The sequence below is a fragment of the Camelus bactrianus genome, chromosome 21 (genome assembly GCF_048773025.1).
Source record: "Camelus bactrianus isolate YW-2024 breed Bactrian camel chromosome 21, ASM4877302v1, whole genome shotgun sequence".
Classification (NCBI taxonomy): Eukaryota; Metazoa; Chordata; class Mammalia; order Artiodactyla; family Camelidae; genus Camelus; species Camelus bactrianus.
This window is the reverse complement of record NC_133559.1, coordinates 24,252,253-24,276,390: the sequence shown is the minus strand read 5'-3', so window position 1 is coordinate 24,276,390 and position 24,138 is coordinate 24,252,253. Positions and strand designations below refer to the sequence as shown.

The window sequence follows — 24,138 nt, the reverse complement described above, 5'->3', positions numbered from 1 at the left end:
ATAAGGAGCAGGCTTGGGTCAGACAGCAAGAAGGATACTTATCTTCTCACGTTGGTTAAAGCTGTGAAACTACCCTCTCAACTTCTCTTATATTTAATTAGTTGATTAATTAATTTTAAAATGTCGGCTCTGTATTTATTGATTTTTTTTTAATGGAGGTACTGGGGATTGAACCTTGGACCTTGTGCGTGCTAAGCATATGCTCTACCACTGAGCCACACCCACCCCCTCCTCAACTTCTCTTAAATTTAAATTGGCTGTAAGTCCTGTTGGGCAGAGTTGATAAGAAGGTGATCACCCCCACTTTAAGTTCGGTCTGTGGAGCTAACCTGGGAGCCCGTTCTTCATGATGGCCTCAGCCAAGTCTCTGTATTACTCTGACCCTCGGTTGTCCCAGGGACTAGTAATTCCACCTCGTACTTCAAGACGTTCAGAGTGAGCAGCACTGAACGTCTGTTGGAAGAAGCACTCTGAGCCCTGAAGGAAGGGTGCTGCTCAGTCAGCGATGTGGGCAGGGACGGTGGCAGACACAGCTCAGTGGTAGCCTGTGCACCTAGGATGCACGAGGTCCTGGGTTCAATCCGAAGTCCTTCCATTCAAATAAAAAAAAATCAAAGATGATGCTCCGAGGGGTGATTTTCCCTTCGGTTTTGGAAAGGAAAATCTTCACATTGTAGCATACATCTCCACTCCAGATTTTTGCCCTGGGCCATTGGTATTTGATGGAGCCCAGTGAATCGTGAAAAATATCCCTTACTGAGTGGGCTTAAATCTCAAATCAGCCATAGAGCTCATTATATCCTTGTTAAGCAGATCCCACGGATTGTCATCAGCAGGATCATTTCTGGTCTCTGTTCTCCGCCTCTTTGGTCACTGAAATGACTATTTAGTGCTAGTGAGTAAAAGCACTGCAGACGCAGGCTAGCGATGAGCCCGAGAACCAGCACCGAGGGCTGAGGGCTGAGGGCTGAGGGCTGAGGGCTTGACTTGGAGGAGGGCTGCCGTAGGGGTGGCGGGCAGCAGTGGAGGGCGGCCAGGGGCGGGGGAGTGGCCCACGGAGAAGAGGCTCAGGTTAACCTTGTGCCTGGGTCATCTCTGCGATGACCGCGATGACCGAAGGCCAGCAGAGATGGTTACTCGGGAGTCAGGGTGTCAGTGCCCAAGCGCGGAGGATCTCCCCCATCAGTGAGCTCTACTTGGGCCGTGTGGTGGAGTGGAGATCGGAAAGTGGGAGGAGGTAGCAGAGGCACAACCGAACAGCAAAGAGAAACTCAGGATCCAGGAGAAGCCGCTGCAGTCCAGTAGGCATGACGGGGCTTGTGCCCAGCAGGCATCGGATAGCAGGCTCTCCTGGCGGGGTACCCACTGACGGTCCCCTCTCTCTGCAGCTTCACCAGCACGCTGGCGCTCAACGACCCCCTGCAGACGCTGTTCCAGCTCATGTCGGGGCGGATCCCACAGGCAGCCACGGTACCCTTCTCGACAGGACCCCGCCAACACCCCAGCATCCTGAGGGTTTAGGGGGTGGGGACTGCTCAGAAGTGAGGTGATGGCTTTAGAGATGAAAAAGAAACAGTAACTGTTCCTGAATCACCTCCCATGTGTCTGGTCTTGTGCTAAACACTGTGATGCACATCATTTCATTTAATGCATGGAGCTAGGAATTATTATCCCTGTTTTGCAGATGTGAAAACTGAGATGCAAAGATGGAAAATGAGGGGGGAGAGGGTATAACTCAGTGGTAGAGTGTGTGCTTAGCATGCACGAGGTCCTAGGTTCAATCCCCAGTACCTCCATTAAATAAATAAGCAAATAAGTAAGCCTAATTACCTACCCCCCCAAACAAAACAAAACAAAAATAAATAAAATTAAATATTAAAAAAAAAAAAAGATGGCCAGTGACCCAAGATCACGGAGCTAGGAGTAGGGGAGTCAGGATCAGCCAGGGTCTGTCTGATTCCAAAGACCTTGCCCTTCCCGCAATCCCACGGCTGCCTGCTGTGTCTCCAATAGTGAGAGACCGCGTCCATGCTTCCCGCAGCCAGGCTTCCTTTCTTCCCAGCACTGCACGTCCACCCTTCAAAGCTTGGACACGTTCGCTTTTACATGTCAGCAGAGTGCTGTGTGGCTCCGGAGAGGTCTGAGGCCAGCTCACTAGTTTTCCTGTAACAAGAGACTTGATCTTTTTGTCCCAAGACACCCCTTACTCATCTTTGAAGTCCAGGAATTTACTAGGATGTATCTTGGTGTTGTCCGTGTGGGTGAGTTTTTCCCTTGGGGTACAGTATACTTACTCTTTTAACATGTGCACCTTACAGTTCAGGGATGTTTTCTTGAATTATATCCTTAAGTAATTGCTTTGTTCCATTGTTTTTGTTTTCTTCTCAGGAATCCTTTGTATACACATTACGTGTATCTACACACATGGGACTTATATACATGTAATTTTCTCTTTAATTACAAAATCCCTTTTTTTATTTCAGCTCTTTCTGCCTTCTTTTTTGCTTGTATGAGTTCCACCCCGTGTGTTCCTCACTGTGTTTTCATCAGTGTCTCTGGGCTTTCGAGCTCTCTCCATTCCTGTCTTTATTCCTCTGATTTTTCTCCCATGTCTCTCCTGAGCTCTGCAAAAGAGCCCACAGTCACCTTCTTCTGTTTTTTCCTTAAACTCATGATGAAATGCTGAGTGACCATTCTTTGCGTCATGGTAACATTTTTTCTGGTGAATGTTCTACCTTCCCCCTTCCTTTTATCTTGACAGTGTATCTGTACCTGTTCCTCCACAGGTGTTGAGTCTTCCCTGGCCCAGTTATTTATGGGATTTTGGAGATGGGGAGGGGCCGGGGCCCGATTCCAGGCCGGTCAGCATTTCCATGTGACCTGGTGTCTGTGAGGGTCTTTGCTTCTCCCTCGCCGGGGAGATGGTTGTGGGACCCCCTCCTTCTGCCTCCTGAGCCCACCTCTGTTCAATCGTCATTACTTCTGGAAGCCTTTTCTTGTATTTAGAGGCTTGGCTTTTTGCTGACACCTAGTTTTAATGAAAATGGACTTCATGCTTTTGCTTTTTGGTTCTTCTTATTGCTTGTGCACACTTTTAAGAAAAGAAAAGAGAAATGATGACTTTCACGCCCCATCGTCAAACCAACTGGCTGGATTGGAGCATGGGGTGCACTTCCCAGTTCCGCTGCATGCCTGTGCTCTGCAGTGGCATTGTCTCACGTCCCAAAGCACTAAATGCAGGAAATGATGTAACTACATGCAGTCCACTGGGTCTCATCGCATTGCTGGAGCTCGCTGATTGTTCCCTGCTTCGGGGTGAGAACACCGAGGAGCCAGAGGTGATGTGCCAGTGCAGTATTTGACCTTAGTGTCTGAGAGTTCCCCAGCATCGCAGCATCCAGGAAAAGGCCAGATTCTGGTACTTTTAATAAGAAGTGTAGTGGGAAAAGCATGGCAGCTGGGAAACACGGATGTGGGCTTCTGTCACAGGCCTCACCTAGACTCCGCTCCACACTGCCGTGTGACCCTGGCCTTGCTACTTAATCTCGGAGACTCAGCTTTTCATCTTCGTGGGCATTTTGATGCCCAGAAGAGTTATTGTGAAAACTAAAGGAGACAGAATATCTGAACATATCATCCGCCGTGCTTGGTGCATTGAAGTTCGTTAATAAGCGTTCTCTCTCTCTCTCTCTCTCAAAATCTCTCTCTACAGATCTGCCCTCCAGTGATTTTCTTCCCCCCCAAATCACCTGGGGAGGGGACAGAAGAATCACTTCTAAGTTTTTGTTCTTTTAGCAAGGGCTTTTCTTTTGCTGATTCCTTTAGTTCCAGCGTGGAAGAGCCTGGCTCACATGTTAAAATGGGAATAATAATAGGACGTGATGCATGTGCTTGTTCATAGGAGAAATGCTTAGCACGGGCTGTGGCCCACGGTCAGAGTGCAGTCAGTGAGAACTGCTGTTGATGTTGTGATTTATTCTCGGCATCAGCCTCATTCACACTGCACTGCCCAGGTAAACAAGGAGTAACTGTACAATGGAGGTGGACAAAGCATCTTTTGTTCTGTGGGACAGTTACAAATACAATACCAAATAATTGTGAATTGTTGGACCCCCAGATCTCAGCTGTGACTGTCAGTCTCCTGCTCTGCCCGTTCTGTGGACCACATTGGAGAACCGGCTGGTCTGCACATCACCTCTTTCCTTTGCTGGGCTTCCCTGCGTGTGTATTTGCACCTACATGTCATTGATAAAGTGCAAACCAAGCGTAAGGCGCTACTCTCTGTGCTTTTCCTGTCTTATTTTATGATCAACGATAACAGGGTAGACATTGTGATCTCCATTGAAGAGATGAGGAAACAAAGTTTCAAAGACATTAAGAAACTTGCTCAAGAGGTAGGACCCCTGTGGAATCCAGGACCTGTGTCGTTTTTATGACATGTGTTGTTTCTTTGTTGATATTTCCTGCCTGGAAGTTCCCCTTCCTTCAGGATAAAGGTGGCCCATCCTTTGTGTGGGACTTCTGCTTGCTTCCCCTGCTCTGTGTTACCCTCTACCGCCCCCTCGTGGAGTTCTGCTGCCTCTGCATCGTCACCAGAGGCAGAGGACAGAGCCCCCCGCTGGAAGGAAGATGGAGATGGAGGGCTGTCTGGGCTTGGTTTTCTCACTACTCAAGGGGCGATAGGAATCAGACTTCACAACGTTGTTCTGAAGATTAAAGAAGGTGATGTGGGGGAGAGAGCTTTGTAAAGCCAGAAAACTTTAGCCATTTGGTAATATATTAAGGAGTCCATTGTTCCCCTGCCTTTTATTATTATTATTATTATTTTAATGGAGGCCCTGGGGATTGAACCCAGGACCTCATGCATACTAAACACTACACTCTACCACTGAGCTATACCCTCCCCACTCTCCTGCCTTCTGACAGGCTAATGTGGACTCTCCTCATGAGCCAAGGGTATTTGATCTTCCTTCTCCCACTGAAACATCAGGGTTTTTTTTTTTTGGATTCTGTCCCTAGCTATTGGGGTTAGGGGCACCAGGAAGAACTTTGAAAATTAGTGACCAATAGTGTCATTTTATTTCTCTCCCAATATCCCTGTGTATGTATGTATGTATATGTGTCTGTCTGCCTATCCATCTTTCTAAGAATTTTTTGGTTTGTTTTATATATATATAACTGAAGTGTAGTCAGTTTACAATGTGTGTCAATTTCTGGTGTGCAGCATAATGCTTCAGTCATACATATACATACATATATTCGTTTTCATATTCTTTTTCACCCTTCTAGGAGTTTTGCTTTTTGAAAAAGAGCACCCCAAATCGGTGGCCGGCAGTGTGGCAGGCACTATAATGGGCGCTCCCTGCGAACCAGGAAGTAGACAGCCACCTTCCTTACCGACATTGCCTGCTCACCTACATCAGTGCAACATCACTCAATTTTCAATTTCTCTGCTGCTTTTCAGTGTTGTGGGGACAAGCAGTGGGGAGACTGGAGGCCTCACTTGGCTGTGATTCTGTCGAATCCGGGTGGGGACCGGGAGCTGTATCAGCACACGATCGTCACCATGGGGGACACCCTGGGTAAGCCGAAACCCGCCCCTCCCCTCCTCTCCTCTATCTCCAGGCAGCTTTAAACATCCTGGGTTTAGCGGCTTAGGTCCTGTGTTGGGCCCAAGTCTCTGCCTCAAGCTTTCTTTGACCCAGAAACTCAGTGTACTGGGGACAGAAAGTCCAGAGAAAGGAGGCTCCGTTTCCCAGATTTCTGCTGTGACCCGTGCAGGCCAGGCCCCTGACACTCTGGTGTCCTGTTGCTGTAGGAGGCTCCTCGAAGTCACACATGGAGTTAACACCTGGGGCCCCTCCCCTCCTGCTGCCCTTGGTCCCACGGTGACCCCCCCTCAGCCAGATAGGAAATTCTATTTTTGCCTGAACCACGGAGGGTAATTGCATGGTCTTTATTTCTATTATCTCTCTGTGAACGTGGCCTTTTAAACACTTAGGGGCTGTTGAATGTTACAGATCAGTGGTTCTCAGATTGGGTCAAGGGGCAGCACATGGCTTTGTGGAACTTGGTGAAACTTTCAAAAGAGCTACGTGTACGGTTGTGCCCAAATGTCAGGTTGCTGGGCACCTGGGTAGAAAGAGAAGGAACTTTTGTTGAATCTGCTTGGGTGCCGGGCCCTGTGCTGGTTACCTTACCCATTTGAATTCATTCAATGTTGAAGTAATGGGAAAACGTATGGGAGAACACTGTAAGATTGGGAACAATTTGGTAATGAATGTGATTTTTATGAGCACCGGGGAAAGTCTTCTATTGTTTATTTTAGCAGGGGCGGCATTAGTGCCCCAAGAAGCCTGGTTTAAAAATGGCTGCTCCCCATGGCCCGCTTCTCCTCCCAGGTGCATATATTTCTACTCATTTCTCCCCCTCTGGACGGACTAAAACGCCTAGAAGCTCCCTCATCAAAAATCCATTAGGTGGGGGAATGTGAAAGACTGCCTTATTCTGGCTGAAGACAAGCGAAATGTAACGTCGAGGCCAAAAATGCGGTGGGAGGAGTGGGCTCTGGGGTCTGTTACTTGTGGTGTGAAAAGCTTGTTCTTCTACTCTCATGAGGCTCCGACCTCCGGGCGGGGTCTCCAGCCCTCTCCCCTCTCGCCCAGAGGGGGCGTCCCCACGTGGGCGTGTCCCGTGACCCGGGCTTGTTCTCCTGCAGCTGGGAAGGGGCTGGTGGAGGCCGCTCACTTCTGCTACCTCATGGCCCACGTGCCCTTCGGCTACTACACCGTGAAGACAGACCACCTGGCTCTGCTGGGCAGTAGCCACAGGTATGCGGCCTTCTTGGGGGGAAGGGGGTGGGAGGGACGTCTTCCAGGAGATTGTTTCAGCCCTCGCTGGGTTTCACGGCTCCATTGTCCACTGTCTTGTGTGAATTTCGGAGACAGCTGGTCCCCTCTTCTGGGATGGTTTTCGGCACCGGTAGGTTCTGGGCCAGGGGATGTTCGGTGGGTGCCGCATCGCACCGCCAGGGGGCGTCAGGTCCAGGCTCTGTTCGGGGAAGCTGTGAGCTGGTGCCTGTGGGTTGTATTGCGCCTCTTCCGCCACGCGGTGGCGCCCTGGCTCCACGACCAGAGACTGAAAATGCTAGTGAGAGGCGGTGGCTTGAGGTCTACAGTGAGGCAGCCCTGAGCCTGTTTTCAGAGCCCGCCTTGGGCAAAACCTGAAAGTGGAAGAAGTTTACTTTTAGCCCCCACACCCTACACTGATTTGGTGCACAAGCTACTCAAAGTCCTGCCTGTCACTTATTCAACCTGCTGGCCATAACACTAGGCTTTTCACAGAAGGACCTTAATAAGCCCCTAGAGAATGAATAAATGGACAAAAAGACCAGTTTTGCTCTGTTGCTGCCCTCCACATTCCAGATCTTTCTCCCTCCCTGTAATAGTTAAGATTTCATAAGCTCTTATATTGTGCTAGACTTTTTTTTTATTGCACTATTTCCTTAATCATTATATGTTTACCCTGAGAAGAAGGTACATTTTTCATCTCACTTTATAGAGGAAGGAAACTGAGGCACAGGACTTGGAATCTAGACTGCCGGGCTTTTCTTTGTAGAAACACACCATCTCATGGCCTGTCAAGGTCATGGTCTCTGATAGCACGTAGTTAGTTTGCCAAAGAAGCCAGTCTGAGCCAAATGTGACAATAAGTGAAATGGGTTAATATGTCTCCCTTGGTGTTTCTCTCGTATGAGGATGTTTCTGGGGCTTGGCCTCGTTGACTGTGACTTCAAACACCATGCAATTGTTTTCGGGTCCATGGGAACTCTGAGGGCTGCTGAAATCACATTCACCCAGTCTGCTGCCTCCCTGAAATGAGCATCTGACCTAGGGACCATCATTTGATTTTTGGCTTAGCCTTTCCCCCCTTCCTCTGCCAGGCCTTCCTTCTCCAGTTCTCCTGCAATGTCCCATCCCTCCCTCTTTCCTGCTCAGGCGAGGGTTCGGGGGGGGGGGGCGGCCTTTCCTGCGCCCATTCCAGGATCTCAGCGCACTGAGGCTGGCTCTCATGCACTGAAAGGGAGAACCCAGTGCCCCACTGAGCTGGGAGAGAGCAGCTTGCCTTAAGTGACCCTCCAGCAAAGAAGGCAGGAACCCCCTCTGCGCAGTCTCTCTCCCCTCAGTGCCTCTTTCCTCTCTTGGAGCTGCCCCAGGGATCAGCCCGGGACAGAAACTCTACCATGAATGGGTGCAGCTGGTGTTTGGCCATCAGCTAGGATTGAAACCCACCCCCACCTCAATCTCTTTTATTGTTATTCCCGGTTATAGTCAAGAGTTTTTGAAATTTGCAACAACTGAGGCCATCCAGAGGACGGAAATCTTCGAGTACTGTCAGCTGCTGGGCCGCCCCAAATCCTTCATTCCTTCTTTCCAGGTAACCGAACCCTTGCGGGGCTGCCGCCTTAGCTGCGATCCGCGGCAGCGGGCGGCTGGATTTTCAGCCTTGCTCTTGGCACCTAGTCCCTGGGCTAAGTCATCTCCTGGACTTTCCCTCATTAGCTGGGGTGTGGGAAGGGTTTGGATTTCTTTCCATGTCCCCTAAAATTCTGCATTTTAAGATAGAAAAGCAAAACCTTGCAGCAGCTTCTCGGCGCGAGGCTCCTGCCCCACTCCTGACAGAGGAGAATCGTGCCCGCAGCCCCGGGACCCCAGCTCCCGCCTGCAGCCGTGTTCTCTCTCCAGACGGCTCCACCTTCTCCTGGTCCACGGCCATCCTGCCGGGACGGGAGCTCGAAGGCCCAACCGGGGCTGCTTACCCTTCTCCCTCTCCTTCTGACCCTCCTCTCCCGTCTCTTTTGTCTCCTCTGTCTTTAACTCTGCCGATTCCTCCCTGCTCTGTCCTTGGCCCCCATCCTTCCTTCTTCCCCTCAGGGCTGCAGCTGTGCAGGTGGCGTCCACACCCGGGTTCTGACCTCCCTTCTCAACTTCTCTGCTCCCTGCCCTGTTGTCCCCTTAAATTCAGAGACACTCCTTCAGGGCCTGTGTTGAGAATGTACGTGGCGGCGGCAACACACACACACAGACACACACACACACACACACACACACACCACGAAACATGAAACAAAGCCTTGGATATGAATGAATTACTGTATAGAGGGAACGACCCAGGTAGTATCTTCTTCAAGAGTTTTACCAAAGACCCACCTTCTCCAGCAAAGCCTGGCCTGACCAGCTCCTTTGGGTCCTTGCAGGTCTTAAGTCTCTTTCTCTCTCGTCTTTAGTCATCCCACCTCCCGGCTGTCTTTGGGCTGATAGCAGTGAGACTGGCTGGCTTCAGGGAGCGTGTTCCCCACGCCTGGCACTGTGCTATGACGCCTTTGCTGTATGACTTCTAATCTGTGAGGCAGATGTGATAACCCCCCTTTCACAAAAAGGGAAACTGAGGTTCGGAGGAGTCATGTGCTCTTGGCTGACATCTCTTGCGTACCACTTGTTCCAAGGCCTTCACGTGGGTTATCTCATTGACTCTTTACAACAACCAAGGGGTAGCTCGTATTATCATCCCCATGTTGTAGCGAGGAAACCAAGGCACAGGGTGGGGGTAGGGTAACCAGCTCAGTGTTCCACGCCCAGCACGGAGCTGAGATTTGAACTTGGGTCTGTCTGGTTCCCAGCCCTCATGATCCATCTCGCTGTCGCTCCCGCTTCCCTGAATACTTACCTGTATCTGTCTGTACTGTCCTGTGGGCGTGAAGCCCCTGCACTGGAGTCATTTTTCCTTCTTTTCTACATTCCCCCTGGTGTCTGGTCCTGTGTCCCCATACGCCAGGCTCCCCAGAGACGTGGGCTGCCTGAGAAGAGTCCGGTGCATTTCCATGGTGACCAGAGCCTACGGAGATTCAGCTGATGTGACTTCCATCCCTTTCTCCAGAATGCAGGGCCTGCGGGCTGGATTTGGAATGGTGCCTGTGCACAGCTAGAATGCCCCACAGGGCACAAGGCCCTCTTTAATATTTGGATCCAGAGTTAGAGGAAGCTGGCAGTCATCTGACTTCCAAGAAGTCTTATCTCCATTTCCCTCTGTCTGTCCCTGCCCGGACGGACTCGTCACTGGCCCTGCTCCTCTTCGCAGGTGTATAAGCTCCTTTATGCTTCCCGTCTGGCAGATTACGGCCTCGCATCCCAAGCCTTGCATTACTGCGAAGCCATTGGCACGGCCCTCCTGGGCCAGGGAGAGAGCAGTCACCCTGTGCTATTAGTGGAACTCATCAAGGTGAGCTTCTCAAAGGGGTCCCTGCAGGTGTGTTATCATCAGTGTTCAGAGAAAGCTCTTGTAAAGTGGCCCCGACTCCCCGTGTCATCTTCTTTGAATGCGCTGCCAAATTGGAGCCCGTGGCTCTAAACTTTGACCACGTGCGCATGTCCAGATGTGATAAGGGGAGGCCTGACACTGCACAGAGAGCGATGCTACGGGCAGGGGTGGGGGAAGCAGCGACTGGGGGCCTGCAAACCAGGCGTGTGCTGTGCAAGAAATTCCTTCTTGCATCTGCTTTCTTGGTACAGTAAAACTGCGTATTAACGGTGAACCGTTCTAATTACAAAAGCTGGGCTTGGAAAAATATATTTTAGTGATTAAAACAGGAAATGTTCCTTATTAAAAAGCTTTTAAATGCATGGAATATTTTATCACATGTGAGATACATTCCAAAAAAGAAAACAGAAACATATCAACTTTTAGTTCCTGGGAAAGAAAACAATCAGGCGAATAGATGTTCCAATTAATTGAAGAAAAAATCCATTTGCTGAGAGTAAAAAGGCAGCCTGCCATCAATTCTGGCTTTGCCTTAGATGAGGCCCCAGCGTTGGATTCTGGTACCAACAAAGTCTGTGGTGCTGAGCCCTCTTTAATGGCAAATTTCCGGCGACAGGATGATGGCTGTAGGAAGCTCAGGACCCTGAATGGAAGGGTAGGGCAGTCTGGGGACTTGATGAAGGACTAGTCTTGCAATACTGGCAGTCCCTCCACCAGCAGCAGGGCATCACCTGTGAGGGAGCTTGTTAGAAATGCAGAATCTTGGGCCCTGCAGACTTCTTGGATCAGAATCAGCGTTTTAACAAGGTCCCAGGTGGCTCCTATGAGCCCTGAAGACTGAGAAGTGCTGCTACTGAGGACAGCTTTGCTGAGACAGGAAGCCGAGTAACAGTTTCTGCTCATATTTTATTTAATGTCTAACACCAAGATGGGGTAAACTGTTTATGTTGTGATGTGGGGGGGGGGATGTCTGCTGAATCTGCTGCCTCTCAGTTCTTCTTTGTTTGTTTGTTTTTTTGAGTTTAAGTGAGTGAATTTAAGTGAGTGAAAGCTCTCTTCTTTTCTCTGGCTGCCTCTCCCCGTGGTCTGTCCTTTCCTCTTCCTTCTGTCCCTCCTCTTCCCTCTCTTGCTGTCTGGCATAGCTGGCGGAGAGACTGAAGCTGTCAGATCCCCTGGTTTTAGAACGCCGCCGCCCTGGAGGCAGGGACCCGGAGCCCGACTGGCTGGTGCAGCTTCGAGGGCGGCACGAGGAGCTGCAGGTGAGTTGGGGGAGCAGGTTAGCTCACATAGAGGGTCGTGGGGCCCCCGCCACCCGTGAGGCGCTGTCTGACCTGGGAAGGGGTAGCCCTCAGCTCCCCCGCTGCTGCCTCCCTCCTGGGTGGAAACATTTTCCTGCATTGGCCTGTGAGACAGGGGGGCCCTCTTCCAAATCCCCCTGCTACCCTTCTGCGGTCCCAGAAGATACATTTTTATGACCATCAAAGCTTCCACTATTCCGTGAAGAACAGTGGATCACGGCGGCCCCGTGTCACTTCCATGTAACGAAGGGCAATTGCTTAAAAGACTTCCGGGCTTTTCCTTTTTTCTTCTGCCAATTGATTGCAAAAGCTGCTGGGAGTAACTATAACAGCCATTGGAACAGAGCCGCCTCTGTTTTCTTTGTCCCTCTGACTCTGAGAAAGGGCAGGTAGGTTTTTGAGGCACACACGGCCCTTGCTTCCTCCATGTGCTGTGTGATCTGGGGCCCACAGTTCCGTTCCTTCCTCCCGTCTGGGAGAGGATGGGTCCCTGGTCCCTGCCTGCTCCAGGCAGAGCTGGGAGGCAGGAAGGGCTGAGGCCACCCCCCCCCCGCCAAGGACCCTCCCCCACCAGCCCCTGCATTCAACTGGGGCGTCTTTACCTTGTCACTCCTGAAGTTTATTTTTGACTTAATTTTAACCATGGCTCACTCCTTTTGTTTGTGTTGCCTAAAAGGATTTTACTTTATTTTAATAGCAAAAGGTAGCAGGAGACACGGGGGATCCTCGTTCTGCTCACTCGGCTATTTCGGGAGCCAGGAAAACAACAGGTACCCAAACCAATGAGCTGAGCATGTAAATCACTGACTCTCGGGATCAGATTACACTAAAGAATGCAACTTAAAACGTACTCATCCTTCCCTTCCTGGAGCGCCTTCCTTGCCTGTGTCAATCTGACCCGGTGGCCCAGGCCCCCTCTGCACACAGCTCTGCCGGCCACAGGCACCCCAACACTTCTGTTTCCTAAGTATTAGAGTTTTTGCTTCACATCTGGGTTTTTCTTTTTCTTTTCTTTCTTTTTTTAAATTGAAGTATAGTTAGTTTATAATGTTGTGTCAATTTCTGGTGTATGGCATAATGCCTTAGTCATACATATACATACATATATTCCTTTTTATATTCCTTTCCATTATAGGTTACTATGAAATATTGAATATAGTTAGTTCCCTGTGCTATAAGAGTAGAAAATTGTTTTATCTATTTTGTATTTTGTAGTTAGTATCTGCACATTTTGAACTCCCGATTTATCCTTCCCCACACATTTTCCCTCCTGGTAACCTTAAGTTTGTTTACTATGTCTGTGAGTCTGTCTCTGTTTTATAAATAAGTTCATTTGTGTTTTTTTTTTAAGATTCCACATATAAGTGGTATCAGATGGTATTTTTCTTTCTCTTTCTGGCTTACTTCACTTAGAATGACAATCTCCAGGTCCATCCACGTTGCTGCAAATGGCATTATTTTATTCTTTTTTATGGCTGAGTACTATTCCATTGTATAAATATACCACAACTTCTGTATCCAGTCATCTGTCAATGGACATTTAGATTGTTTCCATGTCTTGGCTATCGTATATAGAGCTGCTATGAACATTGGGTTGCGTGTATCTTTTCACACTTTCAGATTTTAATCTTGTTATGCCATGTTGTTATCTAATTGTTTCCCATATGGTAGTACCGTCTTCCCAGCTGAATGCATTTCTTGAGGCTGGAGATGGTGGATCATCTGTATTCCCTGTTAGTGGTGGGGACACAGGAGGCACCTTGAGCAGTAACTTGCCACACCCATGTGGAATAGGTTTCAAAGTATTTTCAACAGATCTCTCCTTTCTCTCAGGATGCCTGAGTGTTGGGTCGGGCAGACATTATCACCCCAGTTAGCTCTGTGCCCTTTCCCCAAACGAGGCCCCACAGTGGAGTCAGGACAGGGCCTCATCTCTTTACTTCCCGCTGCTTCCCAGCCTTCTATGCTCCCCTCGGGGTGAGAGAGGGGAGGACAAGGAAGGGCAGGCCTTGGTTTCTTTCTCCCAATTGTGCTACTAAGTCCTGGAATCTGAGGCTCAAGGGCTGCAGGAGAGCAGGCTTGGGTGTTTCTGAGTGGCTGCGTTGCTAGCAAGTAGCCATGTCTCCTAATCACACTGGTGGGTCAGCCGCCACATCAGTCCCGAGACCTTGGGCCAGCCGTTGGACACGTCCACACCTTGGTCTGGCTCGTCAGCAGAGCCACAATGAGTACCATCAGTGTCCCTGCTTCTTGAAAAGCAGAACCACCATTTCTGGAGTCTGATTTGGGTTTTAACTGGAAATTTTGTAAGTTTCAAGTACCCAAGTCTATTAGGACATCCTTAAAGCAGAAAGTTTATCCCAAAGCAAAAAAGTGTGGTGTTAAATGAGATGGTAATTTCTGCCCCACTAACCCACTGGTGGAAGGTTCAGAGGTCATACAAGGTGGTGAGGGAAATGGTTTTGTAAACTCCAAGTCATAAGCGGTGAGAGGTATTAACTGTCACTGCTGTGTCATACTTGTCATCGCATTAATGACAGCTGCATCAAGCAGCTTGTCCTTGTCACTGCTTTCCAAAGAGCACATGGGCAGGAATGTTCCTGGTGTGATTAGTCCTCACAAATGTCACATTTCAGGTCTCACTTCTTCCTCTTTGCCCTGCGTCCTTAGAAAATGCTTTCAACCAGGACCTTTCTGGGTATCAAGGCAACTCAGAAGCCGCTGGGGACCAGTCAGCCCTGTGGCCAACACTGGAACAGATGGGCCCAGGCCGGCCCAGCCCACAGCAGCCCCTTCCTCTCCAGCCCGGCTCCTACCCAGCAGGAGGAGGTTCCGAGCAGACAGGGGTCCCAGTGCCTCCTTACTCCATTCTTAAGACCCATCTGCCAGGGACTGGTGGCAGCGTGGCAGTGACAGGGGCTCCTGGAGGAAGGGCCTGGGAGGAAGCCCAGCAGATACACCTGCCCCCTGGTAAGACCTGGCAGCGAGGTGGGAAGCCTTGGGTGAGGAGGTGTGGAGGGGAGCAAGGAGATGAGCGGGGTGCAGGGACCGCTGGGAGGAGATGGGGTCAGAGCTGTAAAGACCGGGGCAGTGGGCATGCACATGATTGAGGGCCTACTGTGTGTCAGCCCCAGTACTGGGGCTTCGCATACACCCAGGGCCACTGCTCTCCTCCGTGCCAGTCTGCCTCTCTACTGGGAAGAGCAAACATAGCATGGCCAGTAGTGGCCACTCCTGCCTGCTCCGTGGATTCTGTAGTTCCTGGGAAAGAGGCTGGAGAAGGCAAGAAAATGCCATCTATGTCTCGAGCTGTAGTTTCAGCAAAGTCTTCTTTCTGAAGGTGTCACTGTCAGGGACTATTGGCAGAGGCCGTGCTTCTGTCCTGTCCCATCAGGCCTTGGATGACAGGGCCGAGACGGGGGGAGCATTGCCGAATGATGCCAGGGAATGGCTGGAAACCAAACAGAAGGCTCTGCTCTCAGACCTTCTAAGATAAGGTCCTGTCCAAGATGGGAGACTCAGACAGAGGGGAGGTCAGGGAGGATCCCCATGGTCCAGCTCGATGTGACCCTGGTTTCCAGGATTCCTAAGGAACGACCTTGGTTTGGGCTGGAGGTTGGTGAGCAGCCTGTCCTGGGGCGGCTGGAATTGAGAGGGTTATGCAAATAGACTTGAAATTTACCATGATGCACTTGGGCTCAGAGCTCCAGCTGCTTGGCGATTAAGATAGCGGACTGTGTCCCCATCATCCTTCTTCAGGAGCGAGGGAAAAGGCACAACCTCACATCACTATTTTTGTTGTGTTTTGTGCCATAGGAGAGAACACAGTGTCTCCAGGAGCCTTCCAGCATCCTGATGATCAGAAGGTCATTTCCAAACCACAGGTGAGAGGACAAAGGCCGGCACATGGTGGGGGCCCACTCGGAGCTGTGGGTTTTCTCCAGTCGCCCTAGTTTCTTATGCAGACTCCTTCCTGTGCTTTGCACCAGCCCTCTCTACCACCTTTCACCTTGTTTCTTTCTATACCAGATCCTGAGAGGTGGGGAGGAGGCTTTGTTCTCGTTTACGTTCAGTCCCACCAACCTGTGTCCTCAGGGGCAGCAGGGCTGGTTAGTCCTCTTACGTCCTCTTCTAGCTGTGGCACCGAATGCTGACTATGCCCTGCCCTTGCCGCATCATGGAAGACTCTTGATATTTCTTTCTTTGAATTTTTACCTTACTTTATTTCCAAAAAGGACCTACGGCAGCTGTGTCTCTTCTCCTCAGGTGGGCTGTCAGATCATGGAGATGACCATGCCTAGTTAGCCATCCATCCAGCTGTTGAATGACCAAATCTCTTCCCCCAACAATGGGCGTTGCTGGTTCCAAGCATGAGATGTTCTCTCGCTTTGCCTGGTTGGAGGGTGATATTATAGAACTTTCTCAAGTAGTAACCGGGCGACAGACCTTAAAATACTTCTATGATTTACTTTTTTTTCCCCCTGAAAAACAGAAAGTATCATATAAAGAATCAAACAGACATCACACATAATCCTACAGTCAGCTGTTTTGGTTTATTTCCTCCCAGTATTTTTCCTGTGTACAGGTTTCCCCTACTATCTGAAAGCAGAGTGTTCCTATGAAGCCTTTCATAAGTGGTGAGAAGTGAAGAAGCAATACCTTAGGACACATCTTGCTAACGATGCACAGAATAAATCGAGATAAAGCATAGGTGCTCACAGACACAGTTCGTAGCTATGAGATGCTGCGTGGAGTTCCCGGGAAGGAGCTTGGCGGGGCCGCTCTCATTGTTCCAGATACATGCTTCTTCTATAGCGACTCCTGCAAAACCAAAGTTGAATGCTGTTTTTTTTTTTTTTTTTTTTGCCTTTTTTCCCTAAAAGCAAAAATCCTCTTTGGATTTTTTGGGGGTAGCAAAAACAGGTACTAATGCAGGTCTCCGGTAAAAGCCAAGTGGCATAATGCTAACTTTCAAAAAGCAGGGGATACTGGTCTGTGTATATATGTGAATATATAAATGTGTATACATACACACATATGTGTTTTTAAATGGTTAAGAACATATGGAGATGAAGCTTTATTTCCTATTTAATACAAAAAAAAAAGGTTTTCCATGCTATTCCTAGATATGACTTTTAATACGGGTGTGAGAAAATCTGTTGTATGAAAACACCATCATTCATGCATTTATTCATTCACAAATACTGATTTCCTTCGACATACCTGGCACTGTTATGGGGGCTGGGGAAACACAGGGAACCAGCCAAAGCCTACCCTCTGGTGCTTCTATTCAGGAGGTGACTGCAAATAAACCACTGTACATGTAAGGGATGTTATTTTAGGTAGCATGGCCAGGGAAGGCATCTCTCAGGGAGGTCACAAGGGAGGGTGGACAGGAGCCAGGTGAGTATTCAGGGAACAAGCATTGACGGCAGAGGGAACAGCAAGAGCAAAGTCCCTGAGATGGGACTGACTTGGTCCAATCAAGGAAGAGCAGGAATCACTGTATCTGGAAGGTAAGGAGCAGCATGGAGAAGGCTAAGAAGCAAGACCAGAGGGGCAGAGAGAGGCAAGGCCATGGAGGGCCTGGTAGGCCCTTTAAGGAGCTCGGATTTTAATTCGTCCTTCCCACATTGTTACCTGCTTCAAGTGTGTCTCTTTTCCTTTCCTTTCTTCCCTACTTTTTTTTGCTACTCTTCTCTCCCCTTCTCCTCATGTATAAAACACAGTGATGGACAGTCTAGTATATAAGCCCTTGTCTATTTCTTGAATTATTCAATTAGGAGAAATTCCAAGAAAGAGAGTCAGATTGCTTAGGTTCGAATCTTTACTTTGCCACTTACTAGCTGTGTGACCTTAGGTTGCTTAACCTCTCTGTGCCTTAGCGTTCTCATATGTAAAATGGGACAATAATAACAGTACCTACCTCACAGGACAGTTGTAAGGATTTAATGAATCACTATATATGAAGCGTTTATAACACTACTTGGTACACAGTAAATTCTACACTCATTAGAATAAAAATATAAAGCTTTTTCTATATTTACCAAAGTATTTTTGAAAAATTATACCAGTTACGTTTTTTTGAGAGTGCAAAACATAAAATAACCTAGGAGGACAAACACTTTATGATTCTACTTATATGAGGCACCTAGAATAGGCAAATTCATAGAGACAAAAAAAGTAGAGGTTACTAGGGGCTGGAGGGAGGGGAAAATGAGGAGTTAAGTTTAATGGGGACAGAGCTTTTTTTAAAAATTGAAGTACAGTCATTCATAATGTGTCAATTTCTGGTGTATAGCATGTTTCAGAGGGACGGAGTTTCTGTTGAGGTTAACGAAAAGTTCTGGAAATGGTCATTGGTGATGGTTACACAACATTGTGAATATCCTAATACACTGAGTTAAACACTTAAAATGGTTAAATGAATAAACTTTATGCTATGTGCATTTTACCACACATACAAAACTAACATAAGGAGACGGGGGCATCTTTTACTCCCCTCTGGTGCAGTTGTTCAGTTGATCTTGAACAAGTCTGCTAGGAAGTGGGGTCTAGGGTGAGTTAGGTTTGAAGGCTGTCACATTGCCTGTCCTTTGGGCTCCCGGGTCCCTGCGGGGTGTTTGCCGTCTCTCTTCATCTCCAGTGGTGGCAGTCCAGACCCCTGCTCCAGGCCTCGGCGGAGTTCTGGAAATTTGATGTTTTCTGGGAGGTAGCGCAGTGGCCGAAACCCTCAGGATTAGGGATAATCCGAGGACTGGGGTTGGGCAAACCATTTCCCATGGCTAAGCCCTAGTTCCTCATCAGAAAAATACGATCCTGTAAGGCCACCCGCTCTGACTTACCGAGCAGGTCGGGTGCGGGAGTGCACGTCAACATGCCTTTGTCACCTGTCAGGTGCTATAAAAATGTTCGTTCTATTTTCTTTACTTCCAGGGGCCGCAGATGCCCAGAGCACGAAGTACTTCCGAGAGTTCCACCGTTTCAGTCAACGAGAATGAGGAGGAGTCCTCCAACGAGGAAGATCAAAAATCTTCCCCCAATCCCGCCCGGAGAGGAAAGCCCGGAGACGGGAAGGAGAAGGTGGAGCGCCCTGCTCTCCCCGCGGCCCCTCCCTTCCCTGGGCGGAGCAGGGCGGGGAGCCCCGCCTCGCTCGTGGCCCCGCCTCGCTCGTGGCCCCGCCCCGCCCCGCCCGTGTCTCCCGCGCCACGTGGGGCGGGTTGGCCTCGAATGCAGACCCCCCCCCCCTGCAGAGCTCGGGCTTCGGCTGGTTCAGCTGGTTTCGCTCCAAGCCCGCCACCCACGCGTCCCACTCTGGAGATGAAGACTCGTCGGACACCCCCGACTCTGAGGTAACCCGTGGGGAGGCCCTTCCCTCGGTGCTCCGCGGCCTGGCGCTGGCACCAGGCTCCGCCCTAGAGGTTTTGCGATGGGGGATTTTGTGGTGGGAAGTAAATTGGTCCAGTGAGGGCAGAGGCAGATGGTGAAAGGCCTTACAAGTTAGGGCCGCGAGTTTTACCTCTGGCGGGCCAGCAGCAGTTTGGAGTACTGAGCAGAGGAGTGGCACCCAGGAAACGGAGCTCTGGAGAGACAGCCCGGCGTCCGGCTGCGGGTGGAGGCGCGGCTGTGGGCGCCCAGGCGTTCACGCACGTGGCGCGGACCTGTTCGCCCCCGCTGCCCCTTCTTTCTCCACTCAGCAGGAGACCCCCAGAGCATCGTCCCCTCCCCAGCCCAGCCCGGGCCTCTCCCTGACACCGCCCCTCGAGCCCCAGCCTCTGCCGGGCACCTGTGACTTCCCCAGGGATGCAGGTACCGCCAAACCCCATGTCCCCCCGGCCGTCTGTGGTCCTCTCTGTGCCGCCTGGGGCAGACGGCGGGGGGGTGCCTTCTGGGAGTGGGGACTCCTCCGTCCTGAGCAGTCGGGACCCCTCTGACTCCTTGCTTTCCAGGTGGGGGTGAAGTCCGAGGATCAGCGTCCAGTGGGGGGACAGCCGAGGGCACTGGGAGTGGAGGCTTGTCGGGGCCTGAGGTGAGCTGCTGCCCACTGGGCCCCACTGGAGGCCTGTGTGCGTTCTGTCCTTTCATGAGGCTGGAGGTGCCACCCCGTGGGGACCTGACTCGTGGAGATATGGAGAGAGCTTCTATATTCGTTTGCTAGACCTGCCATAACAAGGTGTCATAGACTGTGCCCTTTGAACAACAGAAACTTGTTTCCTCAGGGTTCTGGAGGCTGGAGATCGCAGAGGAGGGTGGTGGCAGCGTGAGCTTCTCCTGGGGCCTCTCTTCTTAGCTTGGAGACGGCCATTTCCTTCCTGTGTGTTTGCATGGTTTTTCCTCTGTGTGTGTCTGTGTCCACATTTCCCCCTCTTATAGGGACACCAGTCATGTTGAGCCAGGGCCCACTCTACTGAGCTCATTTTATCTTAATTACCTCTTTAATGATCGTTTCTCTGAATACATTCCAAGGTGCTGGGGTTAGGATTTTAATGCATGAAATTTTGGAGGAGGGGTACGAGTTAGCCCGTAACTGCTTGCTTGGATGAAGTCTAAAGAACGGCTTCTTTTCCTGTCCCAGTAGGAGCTAGAGCTCACCAGTATCCTTGGCAAGGGCTGTAATAAACCCTCAATGAATTGTCCACACCGGTATGGATTTCATGCTGATTGCTAAGAAAACATTTTTATTTCTCGTGGCCGGGTTACAGCTCTCTTGCAGTATTTTAGGCCTTTCAAAGAATATGAGATTACTTTTTATGGTGCTATTAGTATAATTTATTGTGGCCTTTTCTTCTCATGTACTCCAGGTGCACCTGCGCCCCTGTAGTGCCACCAAGACCCACAGGCTGGCTGTGCACATTGGAACCATGTTTGTTTGCTCAGGATTCCCTGAATTCTGCCACATCTGCATCTCTTGACCGGAGCTGGTGCTCAGGGACATTCTGGAATCCGAGAAGCGGAGACTGATAGGATTTTCTGTTATCTTCCATCACAGGGTGTGTCCTCTGAGCTCCACTTCAGCCCTGGCGTTCTGCTCCCTCCTCCCCCCTTGACAGGGTCTGTTCCCCTCTACAATCCATCTCAGGTCCCCCAGGTAAGGAAGCTCTGAGGAAAGGGGGGTTAGGAGGACAGGTTTTGGATTAAGGGGACCCAGGTTTATAACTACTTAGAACAACTTTCTGGCCATGAGTTCTTGAGCAATGACTAACCTCTCCTAAGTCTGGTTTCTGCATCTGTAAAAGGGGGTTAGTAGTAACTGTGTCACTGGGCAGTTGTGAGGATAAAATGCGCCTGGCACACAGAAAACGCTCGATCAGTGTCATTGTGATTAACCCTGCTCTTGACCTTTCAGAAGTCTTGAGACTCCAGAGAGACAATTGGTGTTGGTGTCAGTGGTGTGGCTGCACCATCACTGTGTCCTGAGGGTGAGGGGATCGTTGCACACTTTGAGACTGATCACTCTAAGGCATCCTTGGCTTCCCTTCTTTATAAAATCAAATATCTTTCTCTGTGTTTGAGGTGAAGGTGTTTGTGGAAGTGAATAATAAGAACACCACTGTGGGAAGCCAGAGACAGCTGCAGGGCTCTAGACTCTCAGGATGTCCGAGCTCAGCCCAGCCAGCCAGCCCTGGGTGGCATCATGCCTGGGGCTATAATCTGGTGCGCCGTTTGGTTTGGTCTTTTCCAGCTCTCCACGGCTACCAGCCTGAACCGGCCAAATCGCCTAGCTCAGCGCCGCTATCCAGCCCAGCCGTGATGAGAGTGACTACCCATCCCAGGCTGGTCTCCCTGAAGCACAATTTTCCTGTTGCTCTCCTTTCTTAATCTCCCAGTCCCTCTGCCATGTTGGTGCTCCCAAGAAGGTTGTGCTAGCTCATTGCCTCCGCTGGATGTGGAGAAGGCAAGGGGACGTGGTCTCCCAGGAGACAGCTCCGTTCAGTCTCTTAAGATTTGCTTCAGCAAGTGGTGGAAATGACTATCGATGGAAAAACCGGGTGTAGCTGCAGGCGGGAGGGGAGCTGAATGCCGTGGGGACAGTACTTAGGATGTAGCTTCGGACCCTCAGGGAAGTCAGGGCCTAAGAATCCCACTGCTGGAATCAACCATGACGCCTCTGGGCTCGGCAGGAGGCTCGGCAGCCAGAGATTACTCGGGGAGGGCCACTCAGGGCTCTAGACTAATTTTGACTCCTTCCCCAGCCTTAGTTACGGCCCAATTCCTGGTTCTAGTTAGCCAAAGATTTTTATACGGAAACTTGATCATCGCTTCCTGTCGTTAATTCCCTGTTGGGTGACATTTCGGCAGTTTCCCTCTTGGTTTGAGTTCTGTGCACGTTTTTTTTTTTTTTTATGTGGTTCAGACTAATTATATTTCTCTCACTTTCTTAGCTGGTCCTATTTTTTTCACATTCTGGCATCTGGCTATCAAGTTAGATGGCTGTAGGCATCATATTGTCATGGTAACTACTGAACCTAATGATGCCAATGGATGGAACATCAGTATAACAAAGAATGGAAAATGTGTCCTAAAAATTCACCCCTTCCCTGAAAGAGGAAGGATGAGTGCCTGAGACTGTTAATACCTGCCTCCCTCCCTCGGGCCTTTGCAAATTGATGTTCGGAGGGTCACTGGAGCCAGAGGGAGGAGGGAGATGTCCTGGAAATTTCCATTTCTCCTTCCAAACCCCCAATAAGAATGACTCTTGCTGTTTGTCAGATTTGCTGAAAATTGCTCCTCACAAAGAACATTTTTTGGGTATGTAATTGCACATACAGGCTTTGCGCTCTAATGTACTGTGGTTCTGATGTTGATAGCCATTAAACCAGATAACTTTACAGCAGATGCTGGTCTCTGGCTGGTTTTTCCAGAGGGAGAGAGCACATGCCGAGTGGTCTCTATCCTGAAGTCTTTCTAATAACAGCTTCATTGTGTGATGAGGTGCAAACAGCTGGAAAAAGCCCTTTGTTAACGAAGAATCTAGCCACGGACAGATCCTCTTAACTTCCAAGTCTACTGTCATTTTTTTCAATTAAGAAAATATGGACAAAATCTCCTCGGATGCAAATGAGCCCCTCTGTTCACTCAACATTGCATATTCTCTTCTCTAAACAGTTTATCCATCTCTCAGATTAAGTTAGGGAATGAACGCAGAGGCATTTTGCACCTAGAGGGCCCTCAGTAAGTGCTGTTCCCTTTTTCCCCAGAAAGACTGCAGTCCCTCAGTAGTGGACACCCAGTGGTGGTACCATGCCAGTCGTTTGTGAGTTTCGTAGGCACCAAATTGTTTTAGACTTAAATCCTGGCTTACCCACAGTTCACCTTCTAATCCTGGGCAGGGTTATCTAAATGCCTTGTGCTTCAGTTCCCTCACCTACAAAATGAGAATGATAATTACAGTAGGACCTACCACATAGGAACAGTGCAAGAATTAAATGAGTCAGGCTCTTAAAATGTACCTAGTATGTGCTAAGTATTATATGTGTGTGTTTTTTAAAAAAAAAAGCATTATTAGTATACAATCTAGTAAGTATTGACTGTCTTGTTGCCTACCAGATTAAACTCTGGAGTTTTCACTCTTGATACAGGTATGTGATGGGAAGAATAATTTAAGACTACTTCTCAATACGTGTTCTTAAGACTAAGCCAGTTTCTCTTCCTGTATCCCATCTGCCACCAGCGTTAGGCCACGTGGCTTCGTGCCTCTGGGAGCAGTGACGCAGGGGAAGTCCTACCCCATAAAAAGAAACACTTGCCAGGAGGAGAGTGAGGACCAGAGAGGAAGGCGACGACGTCAGCTGCCTGTGTCCTCACTTCCTTTGGGATTATTCATGGAAAACAGGTGACGAGAGTGTCAGCTCAGCAAGCCCTGAGCGGAGTTACTTCCCAAGCGAAGGAACATCTGCAGCAGTGGACACACGTTCTGAGGGGGGAGGTCAGTGGGTTTTGTGCACTAGGACGGGAGGAGGCATGGTATTTATGCTAATTCCTGATTGAAAGCGTGCACTCTGGCAGAGTCAGAAGGCGTCCATTCATCCGTGCATGGCTGGTTAAAACAATCCTATTGTTCATGGGTCAGGAAAGAGCCCTGGGTTGGGCCTAGTGAGGGTCTGAGGAACCGGGGTCCCTGAGAGTTCTTGGTTGTTCATCAGCTTTCTCAAGTGGTGGTGATGGTGGTGGGGTTGCAAGAGGTCATGACGGCTTTACAGCTTCAGCAGTTAAACCCAGTTGTGGTGAAACAAAGCACGTGCGGCTGTTAAGAGGAAAAGACTTTTTTCCTCCTTTGCAAGGTGGAAGCTTGGGGAGTGGAACAGGTTGTGCTAGAAATACGCCGCTAGGAAAGGGGGGTCTGACAACACTGGGATCGTGGCCCCTTCTGCATTCATAGCCCCCGAGAGGCCGGGAGCCTCTGCAGGCAGAGGAGAGGCTGGCTTTGGCTCGGGGGCGTAGCGGCTTGGCCGTGGGGATGACCATGCAGCCTGGTGTACGTGCACTTTTGCAGGGATTTTTGCACAGTGTCCCAAAAGGCCAC

At 49.8% G+C, this 24,138-nt stretch overlaps 1 protein-coding gene across 3 annotated transcripts in view; it reads left to right on the top strand.

Annotated features, from left to right (window-relative positions):
* The window catches only part of SEC16B (SEC16 homolog B, endoplasmic reticulum export factor), a 37,347-nt gene extending 14,898 nt beyond the window's left edge, over nucleotides 1-22,449 (top strand). For 2 of the 3 annotated variants that reach the window (XM_074349835.1, XM_045516592.2), the window contains exons 13-27: nucleotides 1,389-1,470; nucleotides 5,465-5,582; nucleotides 6,719-6,830; nucleotides 8,331-8,436; nucleotides 10,138-10,278; nucleotides 11,460-11,576; nucleotides 12,313-12,385; nucleotides 14,286-14,585; nucleotides 15,432-15,499; nucleotides 18,552-18,698; nucleotides 18,869-18,967; nucleotides 19,313-19,424; nucleotides 19,565-19,644; nucleotides 20,605-20,703; nucleotides 21,298-22,449. In XM_074349835.1, coding sequence (XP_074205936.1) covers nucleotides 1,389-1,470; nucleotides 5,465-5,582; nucleotides 6,719-6,830; nucleotides 8,331-8,436; nucleotides 10,138-10,278; nucleotides 11,460-11,576; nucleotides 12,313-12,385; nucleotides 14,286-14,585; nucleotides 15,432-15,499; nucleotides 18,552-18,698; nucleotides 18,869-18,967; nucleotides 19,313-19,424; nucleotides 19,565-19,644; nucleotides 20,605-20,703; nucleotides 21,298-21,366 — 1,723 coding nt within the window. In that variant the 3' untranslated portion in view covers nucleotides 21,367-22,449. The remainder of the gene's footprint in view (nucleotides 1-1,388; nucleotides 1,471-5,464; nucleotides 5,583-6,718; nucleotides 6,831-8,330; nucleotides 8,437-10,137; nucleotides 10,279-11,459; nucleotides 11,577-12,312; nucleotides 12,386-14,285; nucleotides 14,586-15,431; nucleotides 15,500-18,551; nucleotides 18,699-18,868; nucleotides 18,968-19,312; nucleotides 19,425-19,564; nucleotides 19,645-20,604; nucleotides 20,704-21,297) is intronic. The other variant, XM_010954896.3, reaches the window with a different exon arrangement.
* The last annotated feature ends 1,689 nt before the right edge of the window (nucleotides 22,450-24,138 follow it).